This window comes from Pseudorca crassidens, chromosome 3, assembly GCF_039906515.1.
Source record: "Pseudorca crassidens isolate mPseCra1 chromosome 3, mPseCra1.hap1, whole genome shotgun sequence".
NCBI classification, from domain to species: Eukaryota; Metazoa; Chordata; class Mammalia; order Artiodactyla; family Delphinidae; genus Pseudorca; species Pseudorca crassidens.
Window position 1 is genome coordinate 108,891,673 of NC_090298.1, and position 17,861 is coordinate 108,909,533.

Sequence of the window (17,861 nt, forward strand, 5' to 3'; positions counted from 1 at the left end):
CTAGACTTAAAAAAAGAGAAATAAATAAAATATGCTATTTAATTCCAGCCATAAGTGACTGATTTGCCTGTGTCATCTCTGCTGAAAAGTCAATATGTCCTTTATATTCTGTAATGTATTTTAATATAAAATGTAAGAATACAAAGCAATTAACTTTACATGAACTATCGAAAATATATATAATAAAATGTTCTTCATAACAAAACAAACCTCCTAACCAAAGCAAAGCCTCTTAACCAAATCTCGCCTTTCTTATGCCCATCTTGGGGCTGCTGTCCACCACCCTCGCTCAAATCATTCTGTTTCCTTGGCTTTAATGACACTATCAAAATTGTGCTCTCCTACTGTTTCTTATATTGATCCTCTATTTCTTTGGCTGGACTCTCTTCTTTACCTCCACCCTGAGGATGGTCTCTAAGGTATGGTTTTTAGCTCTTTACCATTTTCTTTGGACACAGAGATCTCTTCTGGTGTCAATCAATTTTTTTTTTAATGGAATACTCTGAAACTGAGCCTATAACTCTCAGATTCTTTACTCCATGCTTCCTATACAAATACTTTCAATTTCTAGCCTTCTAAGTGTTTATCAATGGCATCTCTGTTCTCTTGTTTTAGACCCAGCTGTTAAAAACTGTGAGGTAGGTGGTGTAATTCCTGAATTTCACAGATGAGAAACCGGTCTTCAGTTTCCCCTTGACACGTTAGAGGCCAGATTCAAATACAGGTGCAGTTGATTCTAAAGGTCACTCTATTAATCTCTATTCAATACTTCCTCCACAGTGCCTAGTTCAATTGCATCCACTGGTAAATTTCATAAAGGAGTTTTCTATTACTATGACAGATTTATGATTAAAAAGTTCCTTAAAGATTCTAATTTTATCTCATGTGAGTATTAGGAATAAATCATAATTAATTTTTTGGAGGGTGTGCATAGATGGGATTAGTTAAGGTAGCTATTATGCTGCCATATACAAGCACATGGCCTTATAAACAGACCAAACTACCACTACCCTCCACCATTAAAATCAGACTTGCTTTAAGAGGAATCCCTCTGTTGGTCAGCATTGTGCTGGATGAGGGTCAGAAAATAAATTACCTAGACCTAGATTCTCATAATAAGTGAAGAGAAGGAAGAAGGTTCCCAGGACCTCATGTAACCATCCACACTTCCTGGGCTTATAAACTTTGAAGGATTTTTACAATTCTTATGGCCCAGCTTTTGTCTGAGTGGTAACACATTCACTGATACCTTGTATAGTCTGTGGGAAACAGGAAGAGGTCACCAAATGGCTGCTGCTGTTATTACTGTTGCTGCTGCTGTCACTTCAAAATAGCAATTTTAAGTTAGTGCATTAATACCATTAATTTTTAGTGCATTAATTTTTCAGTGTCAAATCATGGTGAGGCAGGCACTGCCTGTTGCACAGAAGTCTGATGATAAAGACAGCTATTGGGCATACATCCAAGAGGGTATAATACCCCAAAGGGGGAGAAAGGAAGAAAATTGGGAAGGCAATCACCTATACTTACCAAAAAAATGTTTAAGTGACTGAAAGATGGAAGAAACAAAAAGAGAAAAAAACCAGTCTCACCAGAATGGAAAATATATTAAATCTAACAATATTTATATAAACACATATTAATTGAACTTTTCTTCTCCCAGCCATTTAATACCTAAGAAGAAAATCAGCTTCATGTCCAGTATCATGACAAAACCATAAAGAAATATTTGTACAAATTTACCTTATTATTGCAAACATGGAATTGAAGTTCTTACATTCTCGACAATGAAGTGCAATTTTAATAAAATGTTTAATAATCTTCATTCGTTTGAGCTGATTTGATTCAGTTAAAATCTCTGAGGCCACCCAGAATGTCTCTTGGTTTACAATATCTTCAAATTCTTTCAAGTGAGTATTTCCTGTTTTTGAATCTAACTTAAAAAGGTCATCAATATATTCAGTAGGCTCAATATTACGAAATAAATCAAAGTCCCTCATTGACAGCTGAGTGGCCACCTCAATAGTACTGAGCTGCAGCATGGATAGTTGGCTTTCCTTAATTAGTTCTTGAGCATCTTCATCTGAACAGAGGGTTTCTGTTTCCATGTTATTTTTTAAATAATATCTAAAAGGAAAAAAATTGTTTTTATAAGTGATTTCACATTTATAAGGACACTTTCCCTCTATCACTGTTGTCAAAATATCATTATACTGTTAATAACTTTTTGCCAGCAATGTCAGCAGACTATTGATTTAAAGATAAGACAGAGGGACTTCCCTGGTGGCACAGTGGTTAAGGCTCCGTGCTCCCAATGCAGGGGGCATGGGTTCGATCCCTGGTCAGGGAACTAGATCCCACATGCCACAACTAAGGAGGCCACCTCCTGCAACTAAGACCCAGTGCAACTAAATAATAAATAAATATTTTAAAACAAGATAAAATGGAAAATTAATATTTTAAATAAGAAGACTTTGAAGAAGTTTTCCTCTTATTCCACCATTTAACATCTATTATTTTAAAGTATAAAAATAATGTTGGGGCTTCCCTGGTGGCGCAGTGGTTGGGAGTCTGCCTGCCGATGCAGGGGACATGGGTTCGTGCCCTTGTCTGGGAAGATCCCACATGCCGCGGAGCGGCTGGGCCCGTGAGCCATGGCCGCTGGGCCTGCGCGTCCGGAGCCTGTGCTCCGCAGCGGGAGAGGCCACAACAGTGAGAGGCCCACGTACCACACACACACACACACACAAAAAAAAAAAAAAAAAAAATGTTGATTATGCTGTGAACTTAATCATTTTAAGAAACTACTCTCATGACATGTGAAGAATCACGTGTATATTCTTGAGAACAAAAGCTTTGTGAGGGCTCTGTAAGGATATAGGATACATAATAGGTACTATACAAATACTTGTTCATGGATAGCATGAATAAACTCCTGAATCAAGACTGTTCACATCTCTACTCAGAAGTTGTTGCTGCACTCATTCCCTTCTTAACTCTAAATTTCCAAGACAAGCAAAGAAGAATAAAACCCATACAGGAGGGAAACTCTTCCACTACTGATTTCTCCCTTGATAAATCCAAAACCTCATTCCAGCAAATGGCACTGACCAGTAACCATAAAAAAGATCTTCATTTGCCTTTCACCTTTTTAGATGAACAATTTTATGGCACTTAAAAGCTAAGAGATGGGTTAAGTAAAGAATTCACAATTGGGAAATATACAGGGCTGTTGCTGCAGAAGAGGTTACATATTGTATCACATGTAGTTTTTACTTCATTCTTTTCTAACATACAACTTGATCTAAGCCTAAGTTTGTGTCCATCTATGTTTTATTGTCAAGGAACTATATTTCTTTTTCTTCTGCCTTTAAACTGTTCACATGCCTAAGAGATTACCCTAAATAAGTGTTGAAACTCATATTATAGATAATAAAATTATATCTAACATTTAAAGTATGTTATGCTTATTAACTCATTTAATTCTCATAACATTCCTCTGAGGTAGGTTCCATTATTATCATCCCACTTTATGATGAGAAAATTCAGGCACAGAGAAACTAAATAACTTGCTCAAGATCACATAGCCAGACCAGGGATTTGAATTTGGCAGTCTGGCTCCAGGGTCCATGCTCTTAACCACTATGTAAAGCCAGCAAAGCACCGTTAACCCACTCTTTCTTAACAGCAACCATGATGGATAGTCATTTTAAGGTTTCCAAGGATCTCATCCTACATATGAATCTGGGCTCACTAAAAAGATTGCATTATTGTCAGAGAAAATCACCAAAGAACAAATGTAGTACTAAAACTATCTTCTAGTTGATCAAATAATTTTCAGAGCACATTAAAAACATTTTTTAAAAGTTTTCCTGTATATTCATAAAAGGAAAACTACTAAGAAAAAGAATTATGAAAACTATGACTTCTTCTGCCCAAAGTACATACTGATCATTTAAAAAGCAAATTTATAAATTAACATATATACACTCAGATACATATAAAGATATGGATCATCTAGTTTCCCCCTCTAAAAAACAGGGATTGGACTATACCAGTGGTTGTAAGACTTCATTTTAGCAGGAGGGCTAAAATATTTTAGTACACTATCCTCCCTTTCTTTCTCCCACTTTTGGGTAGCACTTATTAGTGCTAACACTCTAAGATTCTATTATACATAATTACGGAGACAACAGAAAGCTAACAAAAGAGAAATACATGTTAATTTTAGAGAGAACTCAGTGGACCTAAAAACATGATGTTTCTAATTAAAGTATCTCTTTTAGCATGGAATCTTCAAAAACACATGTAGAAATAAGTACATTCATTAATAAGCACATTCACCTTCCATTGAGCTGAATTCTATCAGCTAATTTGGAGAACTGGTCCGGAAGTCTCCTCTGTTTTATGACACCCTCAGGAGTAACAGAAACTTCACAGAGAGAATATGTGTCAGATGCACCAGTCAAACCAAATTCATGAATAGCTTGACAAACAACTTCTTTAGCTGTAGTGTCTTTACAGATGATAATGTAGCAACTTTGTTGATCTGCTTTGAAAACTCTTATAACTTGATCAGGAATATCTGTATAAATACAAAAATATGTCCTTTTATTTTCCAGAAAATGGCTTTTAAACTCTTCAAAAAATAATTTGGAAGACAATGATCTCTCTAAACAGTAATACATACATTTCTATTTCAGGAGGTTAAGAGAAATCATTGTTGCATTTATTAATAAATAAATGTATCTTTTCAGATGACAAAATATTAATATATGTTCACAGGAAAACACCAAGAAAAAGAGAAAAATTAGAGTCATACTACGCATACAATTTGGAAGCTACAAAATTTTTATTATAAACATTTTTATGCCATTAAATATTCTTCAACAAAACATTTTTTAATGGAGGCATAGGACTTCACAATATGTATTTGATAATTTGAAATGATCCAAACCCTTAATCACAGACATTTACCTTGCATATCACTTTCCTTTATTATAAGTAACAGTATGACAAATAATTCCCCCCACCCCAAACTCTCCCTGTAGATAAACCTTTGCATGCAAGCTGATTATTTCCTCAGGGAAAATCCAAAAAAAGAGAAATGCTGAGTTAGAGGGCATACATATTGTTAAGGTTTTTGAAATAGAGTTCTGAACTGTTCTCCAGGACAGTTATAATATTTTATCATCCTAGGGTATAAAGAGAACAATTTTAGTCACACTCTTATCAAAACTGTTTATTAAAACTTTTTTTTTTCCATTTTGAAAGCCCTATTGCATTTCTGCCCTCCAAAAATGTGTCATTATTTTATATTTCACTTCTTTGGTTACTGGTGAGACTCACTGGTTTAATGAACCATTATTATTCCTTTCTAAAAATACCTTTTGGTATTCTTCATGCTTTTTCCTACTGAATTATACTAAATACCAACACAGTCTACTATGAAGTGGCAAATGTCTTCTCAGATTTTATATTTATATACTTTAACACAGGAAAAATTTAAATATTCATGTGGTTAAATCTCAGTCTTTGCCTTTGTGATTTCTGCTATTAGTAAATAAGTCCTACTTTAAGATAAATGTTCATATATTATGTACATGTAAATGATGGTATTTTTCCCTCTTACTCTATCATATTTCTTTTTCTTCTTATATGGCATTGGCTAAAACTTCCTGAACAATGATCAATATGACAACAGTGGGCTAATTTTTTAATATAATTATATTTTTATTACATAATTTACTATATAATTAAAAATAATTAAGTGAAAAGAGATTTAACATGAAAAACTTAAATTTTTCCTTATGATAATAAATTGTTACAAAAATTTCTTTCATTTTAAATCAGGAAAAATGTATTATTGTGGATATTTTTGTCATGTGTTTAGTGGGGGTGGGCTGGGGATATTTTGGTGGCTCAAGTAATGGTATATTCTTTGCCTAGCATTACCTCCTTCTTAGCATTGTATAAATTGTAAGATTAAGAGGAAAAGAAAAATTACAAATTTGTCTCAAAACCACCTGAGGTATAATCCTAGCTAAAGGAAAGAGAAGAATAATGAAATAGATGTGGGAGGAAATAATTTCACAGAATAAAGTATGCAGTGAGGCTGAGGACACAAAAAGACAGAGACTGACTCTCAGGACTGGAAGAGTCAACTGAATATACACAAATACAATTCCAGGAAGAAGGATTCTTAGCCAACAGATATTTTGAATGTTCTGGGTCTACTGTCAAATTGGAAGCAGAATACTTCATCTATTCAGGTCCCCTTCGTAAGATGCACGCACCAAACTGCCTTTTCTTAAGGTATACAAAGATCTGAGTCACCAAACATCTCTTGTTTCTATTTCTTTGCAAATGAGTCAATCCTCAGCATGTTGCTGACATTATCAGGTTTCTAAGTCTACAAGGCATAATGTAGGGTCTTAATCCATGCGAACGAGATGCTTCTCTACTCTGGGCTAGAAAATGCAAGAAGTTGGAAATTTCAGTTTTCCAAAAGAAAGATACTGGACAGAACAGTTTCATTATCCCTTTTAACGCTACAAAAGGTGTCAAACAACTACTATTATTATCTGTATTGTTCCTACCCTCTTCAGAAAAATAGGTCTCAGTTGTCCAGGACTCTTGAGTTGGATTTGTTTACTAGGTCTTTGGGGGCTGAGCCTCAGCCAGCAGAGCTGGCTGACCTGGAAGGAATAGGGAGATGTTCTGATCCCTTTTATTAATTTCTTCAGAGAAATTTATTCACAAAGACAGGTGGGGAATTTGCATACATTTCTCTTGCTGCTAACATACTATAACATCTGGGAAGGAACAGATGTCTGTATCTTGTGTATCCTGCTAAACACTGTACTCTGTTAAATTCATACTCTGTTAAAACCACTTGTTTCTCATGCAAAGGACAAACTGACATACAGTCATGTAAGTGGGATTCAGGCATCATAAATGGGTAGCTCTAGAACAGATCTGCAAACGGAATTATCCAAACGGTATTCCATAACCCAAACCTGGTTAATTCACCAAGATAATAAATGCCAAATTAGAAAAACATTTCAGAGCACATTTTCAGAGACACTGGAGGAAAAAATTTCTCCACGCAGATATCAGTGCCAATGTAAACCTCTTTTTCCATTTTAGAATTGCTACCAGTATAACACATATATTTTCTTTACAAACGTGTGTTAGCAGGAGAACATCATACATGCCAAACATAATACTTGGCATATGGCAGACACTCAAATGTTAATTGTTTAGATGAATGGTAAATATGAAGTTAGAATAAAGTTGAATCAAGAAGAAAAAATGATCTAAACATTTCAAATTTTAGGCACAAAGCTAGAATGCACATAAAAATATAATCCTGTAAGCAAAACAGACATTTAAAAAGAATCTTGAAGCAGTACAGCATTTATCAGTCTTATGATTCATATTCCATAATAAAATTCTTACATAATAGGTAAATGAATTCAAGAACTGAAATTCAGATACCTGGACTTCCAATCCAAGGGCAAAATTTCTAGAGTGTTAACTATCTCTCATAAATAAAATTAAAAAATGAGATAAGTGAAGGATACATGTTTTGACCTTGAGATTACACTAAAAATAGAACTTTTTAGGTATTTAAGATGATCATTTAACAAAAGCAGAAGACTGCCTCTTCATTCTGCTTTAAATTGTTAATCACTGTACAAATATTTATGGAGTGCCAGTTATACATCATTAGTGTTCTAGGTGATGAAGATGAAGTAATAAATGAGATTGACAAAGTCTCTGCTTGCAGAGATTTGCTTATATTCAAGAGAGTAAGTTGTGGTTCAAGGAAAGACAATAATCAAGTAAATAAGACAATCGGTATAGTGAAAAGTTCAAAAAGCAAACACAGGGTAGTGGTATAATGGTATGGATTAAGGATTGGCAAACTTGTTCTACAAAGGGTCAAATAGCAAATATTTTATGTTCTGCAGGCCAAGAGGCAAAACAGATAATACTTCATAGATACTTATATAAAAAGAAAGCAAATTTCCACAAAAATCTTGACAAAATTAAAAATATATCAATAATGCAAACCTACAACATGTAAAGATATGTAAACACAGAGGTTTAGGCAACACTGCAAACATCCACTAAAAGGGGACTGGTTAAACAACGCTATCAGATGTTCAAAAAATCGTGGTAGAATACATTCTGATACAGAAAGGTATTTACGGTATATTGCTAAGTGAAATGGGCTAAGTGGAAAAAAATTGTATCATTTGGGGTGAAGGAAACGATACACACATTTTATGTGCTCTGAAATTTCTGGAAGGATGTAGGAGTAAATGAACAATTGTTAATTCTGGAAAGCGGAGACTTTTATATTTTATCCTCTCTCTGCAAATAAAAACTTTAATATATGTTCCTTTACAATTAAAAATTAGTTAAAATACTTGCAATGCAAAAAGAATTTGAAGTTTACTAATATTAACGAAGTCAAATAAAAAGTTTGTGCTATTAAATAAAAAAGAATAAGCAAAAAGTTCCATATGAAGACTCAGAAAAAAAAATTCAGTTTTAAAATCCTTTTAGCTATACTCTGAATTCTTCTTTTAGGCCTCATCTCACATTAAGTCCAAAAATTCTGAAAACACTTTTCACAAGTTACAGAATAGCATGTATACTCTAATTCTATGAGTATAAAAACATATATATTCAAAGAAAATGACTGAAAGAATACACACCAGTTTACACTGGCAACCTTGTAAGTGTATAGAAAAGTTCTGCTTCCTATTTCATTCAATTCTGTATTATTTGACTTTTAAAAATATAGTAAAATACTGCATACAAACATAAGCAATAAAATACCATAGTCTTCAAGATACAGTAAAAACCAACAGCTGTAGGCAGCAAAAACAAAGCAAAACCATAAAAAAGTCAGCAATCAAAAGCAAACTATTAAACAGTTCTGTAGCTTTGTCCTTACTTTCTAATAACAATTTAAAACACGCAGCAAAAATATAACTGAGATGTAGACTGATAAAAGTTAGTCAAACTTGGCTGATGTCACACATGTACTACAATATACATACGTGATGTACACAGCTAATCTAAAATTCAGTGCTGCCATATATGATTTACAGAGCTGAATTTGGAATTAATTGGTAATAAATATTTTATTCAACATAAATACAAATAGCATGGCAGAAAGCCTTTTGTAAAGTTGCTCATTTGGGGGTTTACAAATATAATTTTAAGTTAAATTCCTATCTTGTATGTGTTCATTTATATTGCTGATATGGACAAAGGCTACATACTGAGCTTTGCAGACTGACCTTCTCTGAATAGATTTTAAAAGGGCATCTTCAGCCCTTTCAACATGTTTTCATTGAGAGAATTATGCAATCAATCTGAAATCAAGTTGAGTAGTACATCCTCTTCAGAGCTAAGAATTTCAGTGCCATGGGGCTTACAGTTTCTGAATTTTAGTAATTCCAACCTCTCTCTTCCTTTCGCACCCCCAGCTAAATCCCCAACTTCTCTCTCTCCTCTCCCTTCTACCCATCCCTTACCCACCCTGCAACCCAGCCACACTTCTAGATACGCCAGTGGCAAAAACACAGCCATAAATCAATAATCATAAGTCAATCTATAAATCATATATCCCTAAATACTTGTCTTACGAAAGTACAGATGCATATTTAGTCTGTGCTTTTGTAGTGCTTAAATATTTTATTTGTGAACATAGTGTAAGAAGTACTGCTGTGGAACACACACACACACACACACACACACACAGAAATAAATTCCCATGACAAGCAATGTAAGAGAGACAATGAAAATGTGCTAGAGATTTCTGGAAAAAGAGATACTGATTCTGCATCAGAGGGACCTGGGATTCCCAGATGAGGTAACAACTGAGTTCAGCATTGAGGAATAAGAAACATTTCATGGGATATGCAGGGAGAAAACACCAAAGGTGGCAGACAACATGGGCAAAGAGAGTTCTGAAGGTACATGCCATACTCAGGAAAGACAGAAGAGGTAACAGTGGGGAGAATGGCAGAACAGGAGGCTAGAAAAGGGGTTGATAATTATGCTTTAAAAATTGGATACCAACAGTTATTAAGTTATTGTCTTTAGGCTCCAAACCCATGCTGCCCTGCCACAATGGGGCTGGGACTCTGCAAACCACATTTCTTCTTTGCCAATTGTCTCCCTCTTAGGTTCTGCCAAAAAAAGGGCACCAGAGGTAGACTGCAAGGTTAGAGGAAGAAGAGACTTGCTGCTTTATGTTCTTACTTCTGGGTATTTGGCTCTAGTATCACTCAAGCAACACTCCTTCACCCTGGTAGTGGCATTTTTTCAAGTGCCAGAAGCTGAATCCAGTTTGCAGTTTCCTGTGATGCCTTCGTGCTTGCGTTTTTACCTTTTTACATAGAACACTTTACTTTATACTTGGTAACAATTTCTGATATTAAACATATGGAGTGGTTTCTATCTCATGACTGAACCCGGAACTAATAGAAATCACTAGAAATTTCTAAGCCAAGTAACGACTCATCGAAACCTTCACTCTAGAAATAACACTGGTAGTCACATAGAGGGTAGGGTGTATCAAAGACAGATTATTGGGTTTAGGAATCTCTCTAAAGAGGGGAAGAAGCAACTGAAATAAAAAGGAAGAAACAATGTGCAGAACAACTTTCTACTGTGTTTTTATGTTATGCCTTACATTTTAAATTTATGTTGCTGTATTAAAACATAAACTTTACTATTACATTTATACTTCCTCCTATCTAATGCTGAGATTTATATAATTGAGTTCTTCCCTTTTCCCACTAGCTGATAGAGATTTAGCGTCAAAACTGGAGCTGAATCACAACTATGCCCATCTTTGTAGAGGTTTTTTTTTTTTTTAATGTTATAAGAGCACCTTTTATATTGTTATATAATTTGGAGAATGGATTGGTTAAAACGTTGAAACCTGAGACTGGAGATATAAGTAGTGGTGAGTTTATGAGAGCTCTCACTTACCACAGCAAGAAATTTGGCTTATAAACTTTTGACAATTTTATCAAGTAGAAATGAGCTTAGCTGCATGTAACAGAAAACTTAACAAAAGATTAAGCAAATGGACACATTTTTGTGGAGGTGTTTTCTTCCCTCCTCTCCTTGGACCCAAGTATATATTTCAGTTTTTAACTGTATGTGTCTTTTACTTAAAGCCATCTCAAATCCACTCAAATGGTGGATATATAAATAATTCTTCAAAGCGTTCCTTTGAAGTTACATAGTTAGATGACAATTTCTGCCTCTGAGCATGAACAGATGCAGAAAAATAAACGATGTCCCACAATGGAAGTCTGAACACCAATGAAAAAGATGATATAGTACTTTAATTAACAATACTGTATATAACAAAAACAACTTTAGCTTCAGGTGGTGGAGAGAAAAATCAGTCTTTCTAGAAAACTACTAACACATTTCTGTACATCACAGAGGAAGGTAAGTCAGACAACTTAGACTAAAATAATCCATCTGTCTTATTCCTTTCCACATTCTGGATAACATGTCTCTTGACCGAGAAGAAGTATCTCTGCTTTCATTCCATTGCTCTGATTAGGGTTACCAACAGATAACGTACTTCTCTTTCATAATGGAAGTACCACCACTCCAGTTTAGACAAAAAGACATAATGTTCTCTTTAGCTTTTTTGCACTAAGTCAAAATATAGAGGTGAGAAAAGAGGACTGCAAGCAAATCCAGTATTTGTTGCACAAGGCTCAACCACCTATTTATCTATCTGGTACCAACATGGCTGAATAAAATAAACAAAAATTACCTGAGGGATTAGAAAAATCCAACATGCTGGTGGTAGGCTGCAGGAGATCGGGGCTGCTGGATGAGAGTGTTCCAGGGATAGGCATTATGGCCAAACTGTGCCTACAGTGTCTCGTTCCCACAATGCTGTCGTCCTGTGATTGGCTCAGGCCTATATCACTTCAAAAGAATGTAATATATCACTTTAAAGTATTTGAGGGGTCTTAACAGTAAACATTTCTGTTCTCTGTGCACTAAGGCATAATAGGACCAATTCAAAGTAATGATTTTAAAATAGTACAGCAATTTAAAAAATAGGACAAGTGTAATAATGAAAATGGCAATAAAGTATTTTTTAACAATTACACTCAAATAAAATTTAACTTACACATCTAGGTAATTCTACTACAGTTGACCCTTGAACAATGCAGACTGAACTAAGCAGGTCCACTTATATATATTTCACGGATATTCCTCAGTAGGAGTAAATACTACAGTACTACATGGTCCGTGGTTGGCTGAATCCGCAGATGTGAGGAACCACAGACATGTAGGGCCAACTATAAATTTTACATGAATTAACCCCTGCATTGTTCAAGGGTGGAATGTACATTGTAATGTTTGTATTTCATATTTAGTTTCTGCTGGTTTTGGTAGAGAAAATGAACCTGAGTGGGGAGTCCTTGAGGTCTGCCAGTTTCATTAGACACTAACATATATACACCCAACAATGCACAGGGCTGCAGCAAGGTTCATCCTCTTGACCGAAAAGCTTGGTAACCTTCTAGGCAAAGGATGGAGTTGGGTGTGAACCCAAGCCAAAAATATGGCAGGTTGTAGAAAACAAAGGGGCCAGGTTCAACTGACAAAATAAGACAGGTCTTTAAACATATGAGTAACCTGGGAACTGCTCAAACCAGCAAGTACAGAGAAAAGAAAACAGGAAGACGACATAGAAAATTGCAACAAACAACAAGAGCAATATGTGACAAATAGAAAGGAGAAGGAAAAAGAGGACCAAAAATGAAAATAGAAGAAAAAGAATTTTACAGTCTAGTTTATTCTAAGGGTATATTATTTCTTGTGTGATCTCTCAAGTCTAGTTGTTTGGCTGTTCCCTAGATGAGAACATCAAAACCAAAGCAGAAAGCAAGTCATCGAAAGTTAACTGCCTGTAAAAGTTTCAAAAACAAATATCAATTAAATGGACATATTTAAGCAAATATAATATTTTCTTTAAAATATTTTAGAGGTGTTAAATAGGCAATTCTAAAACCATTTAAGAGAAAAAATAACAAATAAATGTAACCCTGTCACTTAAGGTTTAGATATCCCCAAAAGTTCTATAAAACATAGGATAAGCAAAACAATCCTATACAAACATAGGACAGCAATGAAGACTTCCGTCAGCATCAACAACCAAAATACCACTTAGTTCTAAGCATTGGTTTTAACTGGTTAAAACCAATGCTTTAGGTTAATATTAATTCTCATCTATATTTTTTTCAGTGTAGCATTCTACCCAGTATTTGCTACATACACAAACAGTTATCACAGAATACTTACCTATTATCTTGGGATGGATTAATAAGGTCTGAGTGATATGGGATACTTCCTGAATATGTTAGGAGTTAAAAATAGGATGCAGGCAGATTAGGAAACTATGTAAGATGGAGTTTAGAGGACTGTTAAATAAATAGCTAAAGGACTGTTAGGAGCCAGACAAGGATGAGAGCCAGGATAAGACGGAGAGAGAGAAGTCAGGGAGAAGCATGAAGACACGGAAGAAAGCAAAGATAAGTGTGTCAAGAGCAAGCTATGTCAGACAGACCTGGGTTATTAGCTGTGTGACCTCAGGGAAATTCCTTTCTGTTTCTGAACCTTGGTTACCTCCAAAATTGTGAATAATACTATCGATCCCCCAGGACTATGGCAAAGATTAAATTAGGTAATGAAGGTGAGCACTGTGGCACAGAGGAATACAGGATTCCTACTTTTAAGAAGATAGTAGTACTTTTACTGAAATTAAAATAGAATAATACAGGGACTTCGCTGGTGGCACAGTGGTTAAGAATCTGCCTGCCAATGCAGGCGACACAGCTCCAGCCCTGGTCCAGGAAGATCCCACATTCTGTGGAGCAACTAAGCCCGTGTGCCATAACTACTGAGCATGCATTTTATGATGCAACAGTTGTATAAAAAACAAAACTGACCCAAAACTTCCCTTCTCCCACAAAAATCTTTACAGTCAATAGGAAAATGCCTACATGACTAAGATTGCTGTTACCTACCTAAACAGTTTTGGAGGCAAGATACTAAATCGTGTTTTATCCAAAATTTTCCTGATTTTGTTTCTTCCACCTGAAACAGTATTTGCTTTTATTTTCTTGTTTCCTTTCTCCTGTGATGTCTGTTCAATATCTCCTGGTACATCCTGGATTGAGTGGCGATTACTTTTTTTTTCAGCAATTTTGGGAATATGAGGAACACCAGATTTCTCTTGTTCGGTCCTAGTAAGTAACTCTTTGAACACTGTAGAAATAAATAAATAAAACTGTCATTTCTTTTCTTCTCATTAGAAAGTTTTTATATCCACAACAAATTTTAAAAATAAACATAGTTGCTTTCTATCACTGGGCCTTTCACAGCCTCACCCATTAAAACTTATTTCATTACGAAATTTATACTCACCCTCTATTAATCAGCTATATCCATTTTTCAGCTTTTATACCTGACTGTACTTATGATGTTGTCCAATAGTGATAAAAGAAATTCACTGGGGAAAACAAAAATGAAGCAGGCAGATTGCCAGCAAGTTTCAAAAGCCCAAGGTTCCTATTTAAGTAATAAGCAGTATAATATAATTGCTAATCAACCCAGATTTTATAGAAATAGATATTTAGGTTCTATTATTTATATGTTATCCCTCATCATTTGAGATGAGATATAAGTACTGTAAGTCAGGCCCTGTTTTGTAAAATTTAGCCATCAACAAAATGGGAAGAGCTCTGCTGGACCTGCTTTTACCAGAAACAAACAGTACTAAATTTTGTAATATATGACAATTTCCTCAAGGTAACATCTGTGAGACTTAATTCTGTAGAGTGAAAGCTACTAAGCATTCACTACAGCGGTCTGAAGTAAAAATTCAAGCATTTGTAGATAACTTTCTATCAATCCTAAGTCTAGTGAGTTACTTCATCCTTAAGGAAAGTACAAGCACAGTGGGGCATTTGCCTTTCCAGCAATCGCTTTGCCTAGATCCAGGCAAGCTTATGAAAAGCACAGCTTCTGGGCTTCCCTGGTGGTGCAGTGGTTGAGAGTCTGCCTACCAATGCAGGGGACATGGGTTCGTGCCCCAGTCCAGGAAGATCCCACATGCCGCGGAACGGCTGGGCCCATGAGCCATGGCCGCTGAGTCTGCGCGTCTGGAGCCTGTGCTCCACAACAGGAGAGGTCACAACAGTGAGAGGCCCGTGTAATGCAAAAAAAAAAAAAAAAAAAAGAAAAGCACAGTTTGTCTTCAAGATAATGGAAATCCTTGCTTGATTAAAATACAGTAAATTATTGTCAGTCATCTTAAAAAATTTCACTTTATTTTAAGCCACGTGGTAAAAATAAAAATGTTTTGAGCTAAAATCAAGATACTCATCCATTCAAAAAATATTTACTGACCTATGAACATGTCAAGCACTACTCTAGATGTTTGCAGATTCCTCCTGTCGTGAAACATAGTCAGTCAAAGATATATGGTATGGAGAGAACATAATGCGAGGAACTAGTTAAGAGAGCAAGAAAGGGAAAATTGTCCTTCATTAAGTCACTGTGTTAAGAAGAGATCAGTAAAGTGAGTTGATTTTAACTAGGAAAAGGGAGAAGAAGGATTAATTCTAGGTAGAGGAAATCTCAAGTTTAAAGTACCTGTGGTAGAAGGAAAAGTCAAGAAAATGAAGATGACTGAAGAATAAGGTAGAGAAAGGGCTTGATAATGCTATGGTAAGGTGTCTGAATTTTCTGTTAAGAGCAACAGGAAATCTCTGGGCAGCAGATATCCCTGGCTGCAGTGTGTATGTAAGGTGACTCAGGAGTGTAAAAAGTAGTTTGTATCTTCACTGGACTTGTGTATATAAGTAAAAATCTGCAGAGCTTGTGATTTGTAGATAAAGAAATGATTGAGTTAAACTAAAAAAAAATAGTGAGGGACAAAAATTAATGTCGGTAAGCAAATATAATTACAATACCATTAAACATCAATATCAGATATAATATATGAACCAAAAATGAAGGTGTCCAAGAATTAATAAAAGAAATGTTTAATAAATTTGACTACACAAAGATTAAAGATTTCTCTCTCTACATTTATGTGTGTATATGTATTTACACAAACAACCCAAAACAAATGAACAAACAAGGAAAGTCAAAAGACAACTGGGGAAAAAATTTGCAACCCTTAAGACCAAGAGATACTGTTATTTATTTATAAGGCATTCAAACAAATCAATAAAAGATGAATAACTCAACATAAAAATGGACAAATGAAGACTGTTCATAAAGAAGAAATGTTAGCACATAAAAAAAGTGCTCAACTTCCTTCATTATTAAAGACTGTATATCAGAAACTGTAAAGTTGATTATACCCACTGCAGAGGCATTCTTATACATTGATGAATGAAGCGTACACAGATTGGGGAAACTTTTAGAAAGTAAAACCGCAGTAACTATAAAAGTAATTCCACTGTGAGGAATTTATCTTATAGCTATATCTATATAAACATAAAAGATAAGTACAAAGGATTATTACATCATTGTAAATAGCAAAAACTATAAACAACCTAAAACATCCATCAATATGACATCAGATCAATAGATTATGATAATAGTGTGATGGAATTCGATGCAATAACAATTACACAAGAAGTACACCTGTATGAACTGCTGTGGAAAGGTACAGAATATTGTACACAATATGGTCCCACTGGGTGACTTTCTTTAGTATTATAATTTGCAAAACATGCATGTATTACTTTTATTAAACAATTAAAATGTTAATAATAAAATTATCTGAGTGGTGGGATTTTTAAAGATGTTAGAAAGTTGTGAAAAGTAAGAGGAATGGATGAATAAAAACTCAAGCAGGAAGAGGGTAAACTGAGATTGCCAGCTGTTTTCTTCTCTGGGGACATTTGCTGATCTAAATATAAACAGAAGGTGAGGCTCAGGTAGAAGTACTCTACTAGAGGAAAGAGAAGTTTTGATGGCTGCGAGTACTGGCAAGAAAACTGGAATACAGAGAGGCACCAAAGCAGTGTCACTTTTTTTCATGAGATATCTCTATTAGTAAGACAAGGCATGAGGCTGGAAATTTCTTAGAATCTCATGGTACTCAGGAGACAAAGTCACACAACAGGGAGAGACTTCCAGCAAACACACAACAGATTTATCTGCTCGGGGTGGGAGGCTAAAGAGCTAAGCTCAAAACCTCTGAAGGGAAAAACTTAAAAAAAAAGGAGACAGAAAGGTACCAGATTCTGAATCAAGAGATTGGAGGTGGGGTAGGAGGTAGGAGGACAAGGTTGAATAAGCAGAGTGAAATTTCCCACAATCTCTCAGTGGTTAGAGACAAAGTTCCATTAGAGGAGGGGCCTACATCAAGCACATGACAAGTCTCTCAACTTGAAACCCAATGGACACAGTCTAAGTAATTCTGCAACCCAGCCTGACCCAGCTCAATTCTCCTTACCCTATGTGATTAAACAGAGGAAATGGCAAATCCTATCTGTGAGAAAATACTAATTTCACTACTAAGGTTCCTTTATATACAAAGTACAGCATACAATAAAAATTTTAAGACTCACAAAGAAAATAGCCAGAGGGAAAAACAGAATAAAAGATAATCCAAATGTTAGAGTTAACACACAAGGACTTTATAATAACCATTATAAATATATTAAAGAACATAGAGGAAAAGAGATAAAATGGATGAAAAGATGAAGAAAATGATGAAGAAGTGCAACAGAGAACTGGAGATTCAAGTGAATATTCCAGAACTGAAA

The 17,861-nt window shown here is 35.1% G+C and overlaps 1 protein-coding gene across 8 annotated transcripts in view; it reads right to left on the reverse strand.

The window, feature by feature from the left end:
• RAPGEF6 (Rap guanine nucleotide exchange factor 6) overlaps positions 1-17,861 on the reverse strand; it is a 217,613-nt gene that overhangs the window by 37,252 nt on the left and 162,500 nt on the right. For all 8 annotated transcript variants that reach the window (XM_067731647.1, XM_067731645.1, XM_067731644.1 and 5 more), the window contains 4 exons: positions 14,100-14,340; positions 11,831-11,988; positions 4,345-4,585; positions 1,744-2,127 (listed from right to left, as the gene is read on the reverse strand). In XM_067731647.1, coding sequence (XP_067587748.1) covers positions 1,744-2,127; positions 4,345-4,585; positions 11,831-11,988; positions 14,100-14,340 — 1,024 coding nt within the window. The remainder of the gene's footprint in view (positions 1-1,743; positions 2,128-4,344; positions 4,586-11,830; positions 11,989-14,099; positions 14,341-17,861) is intronic.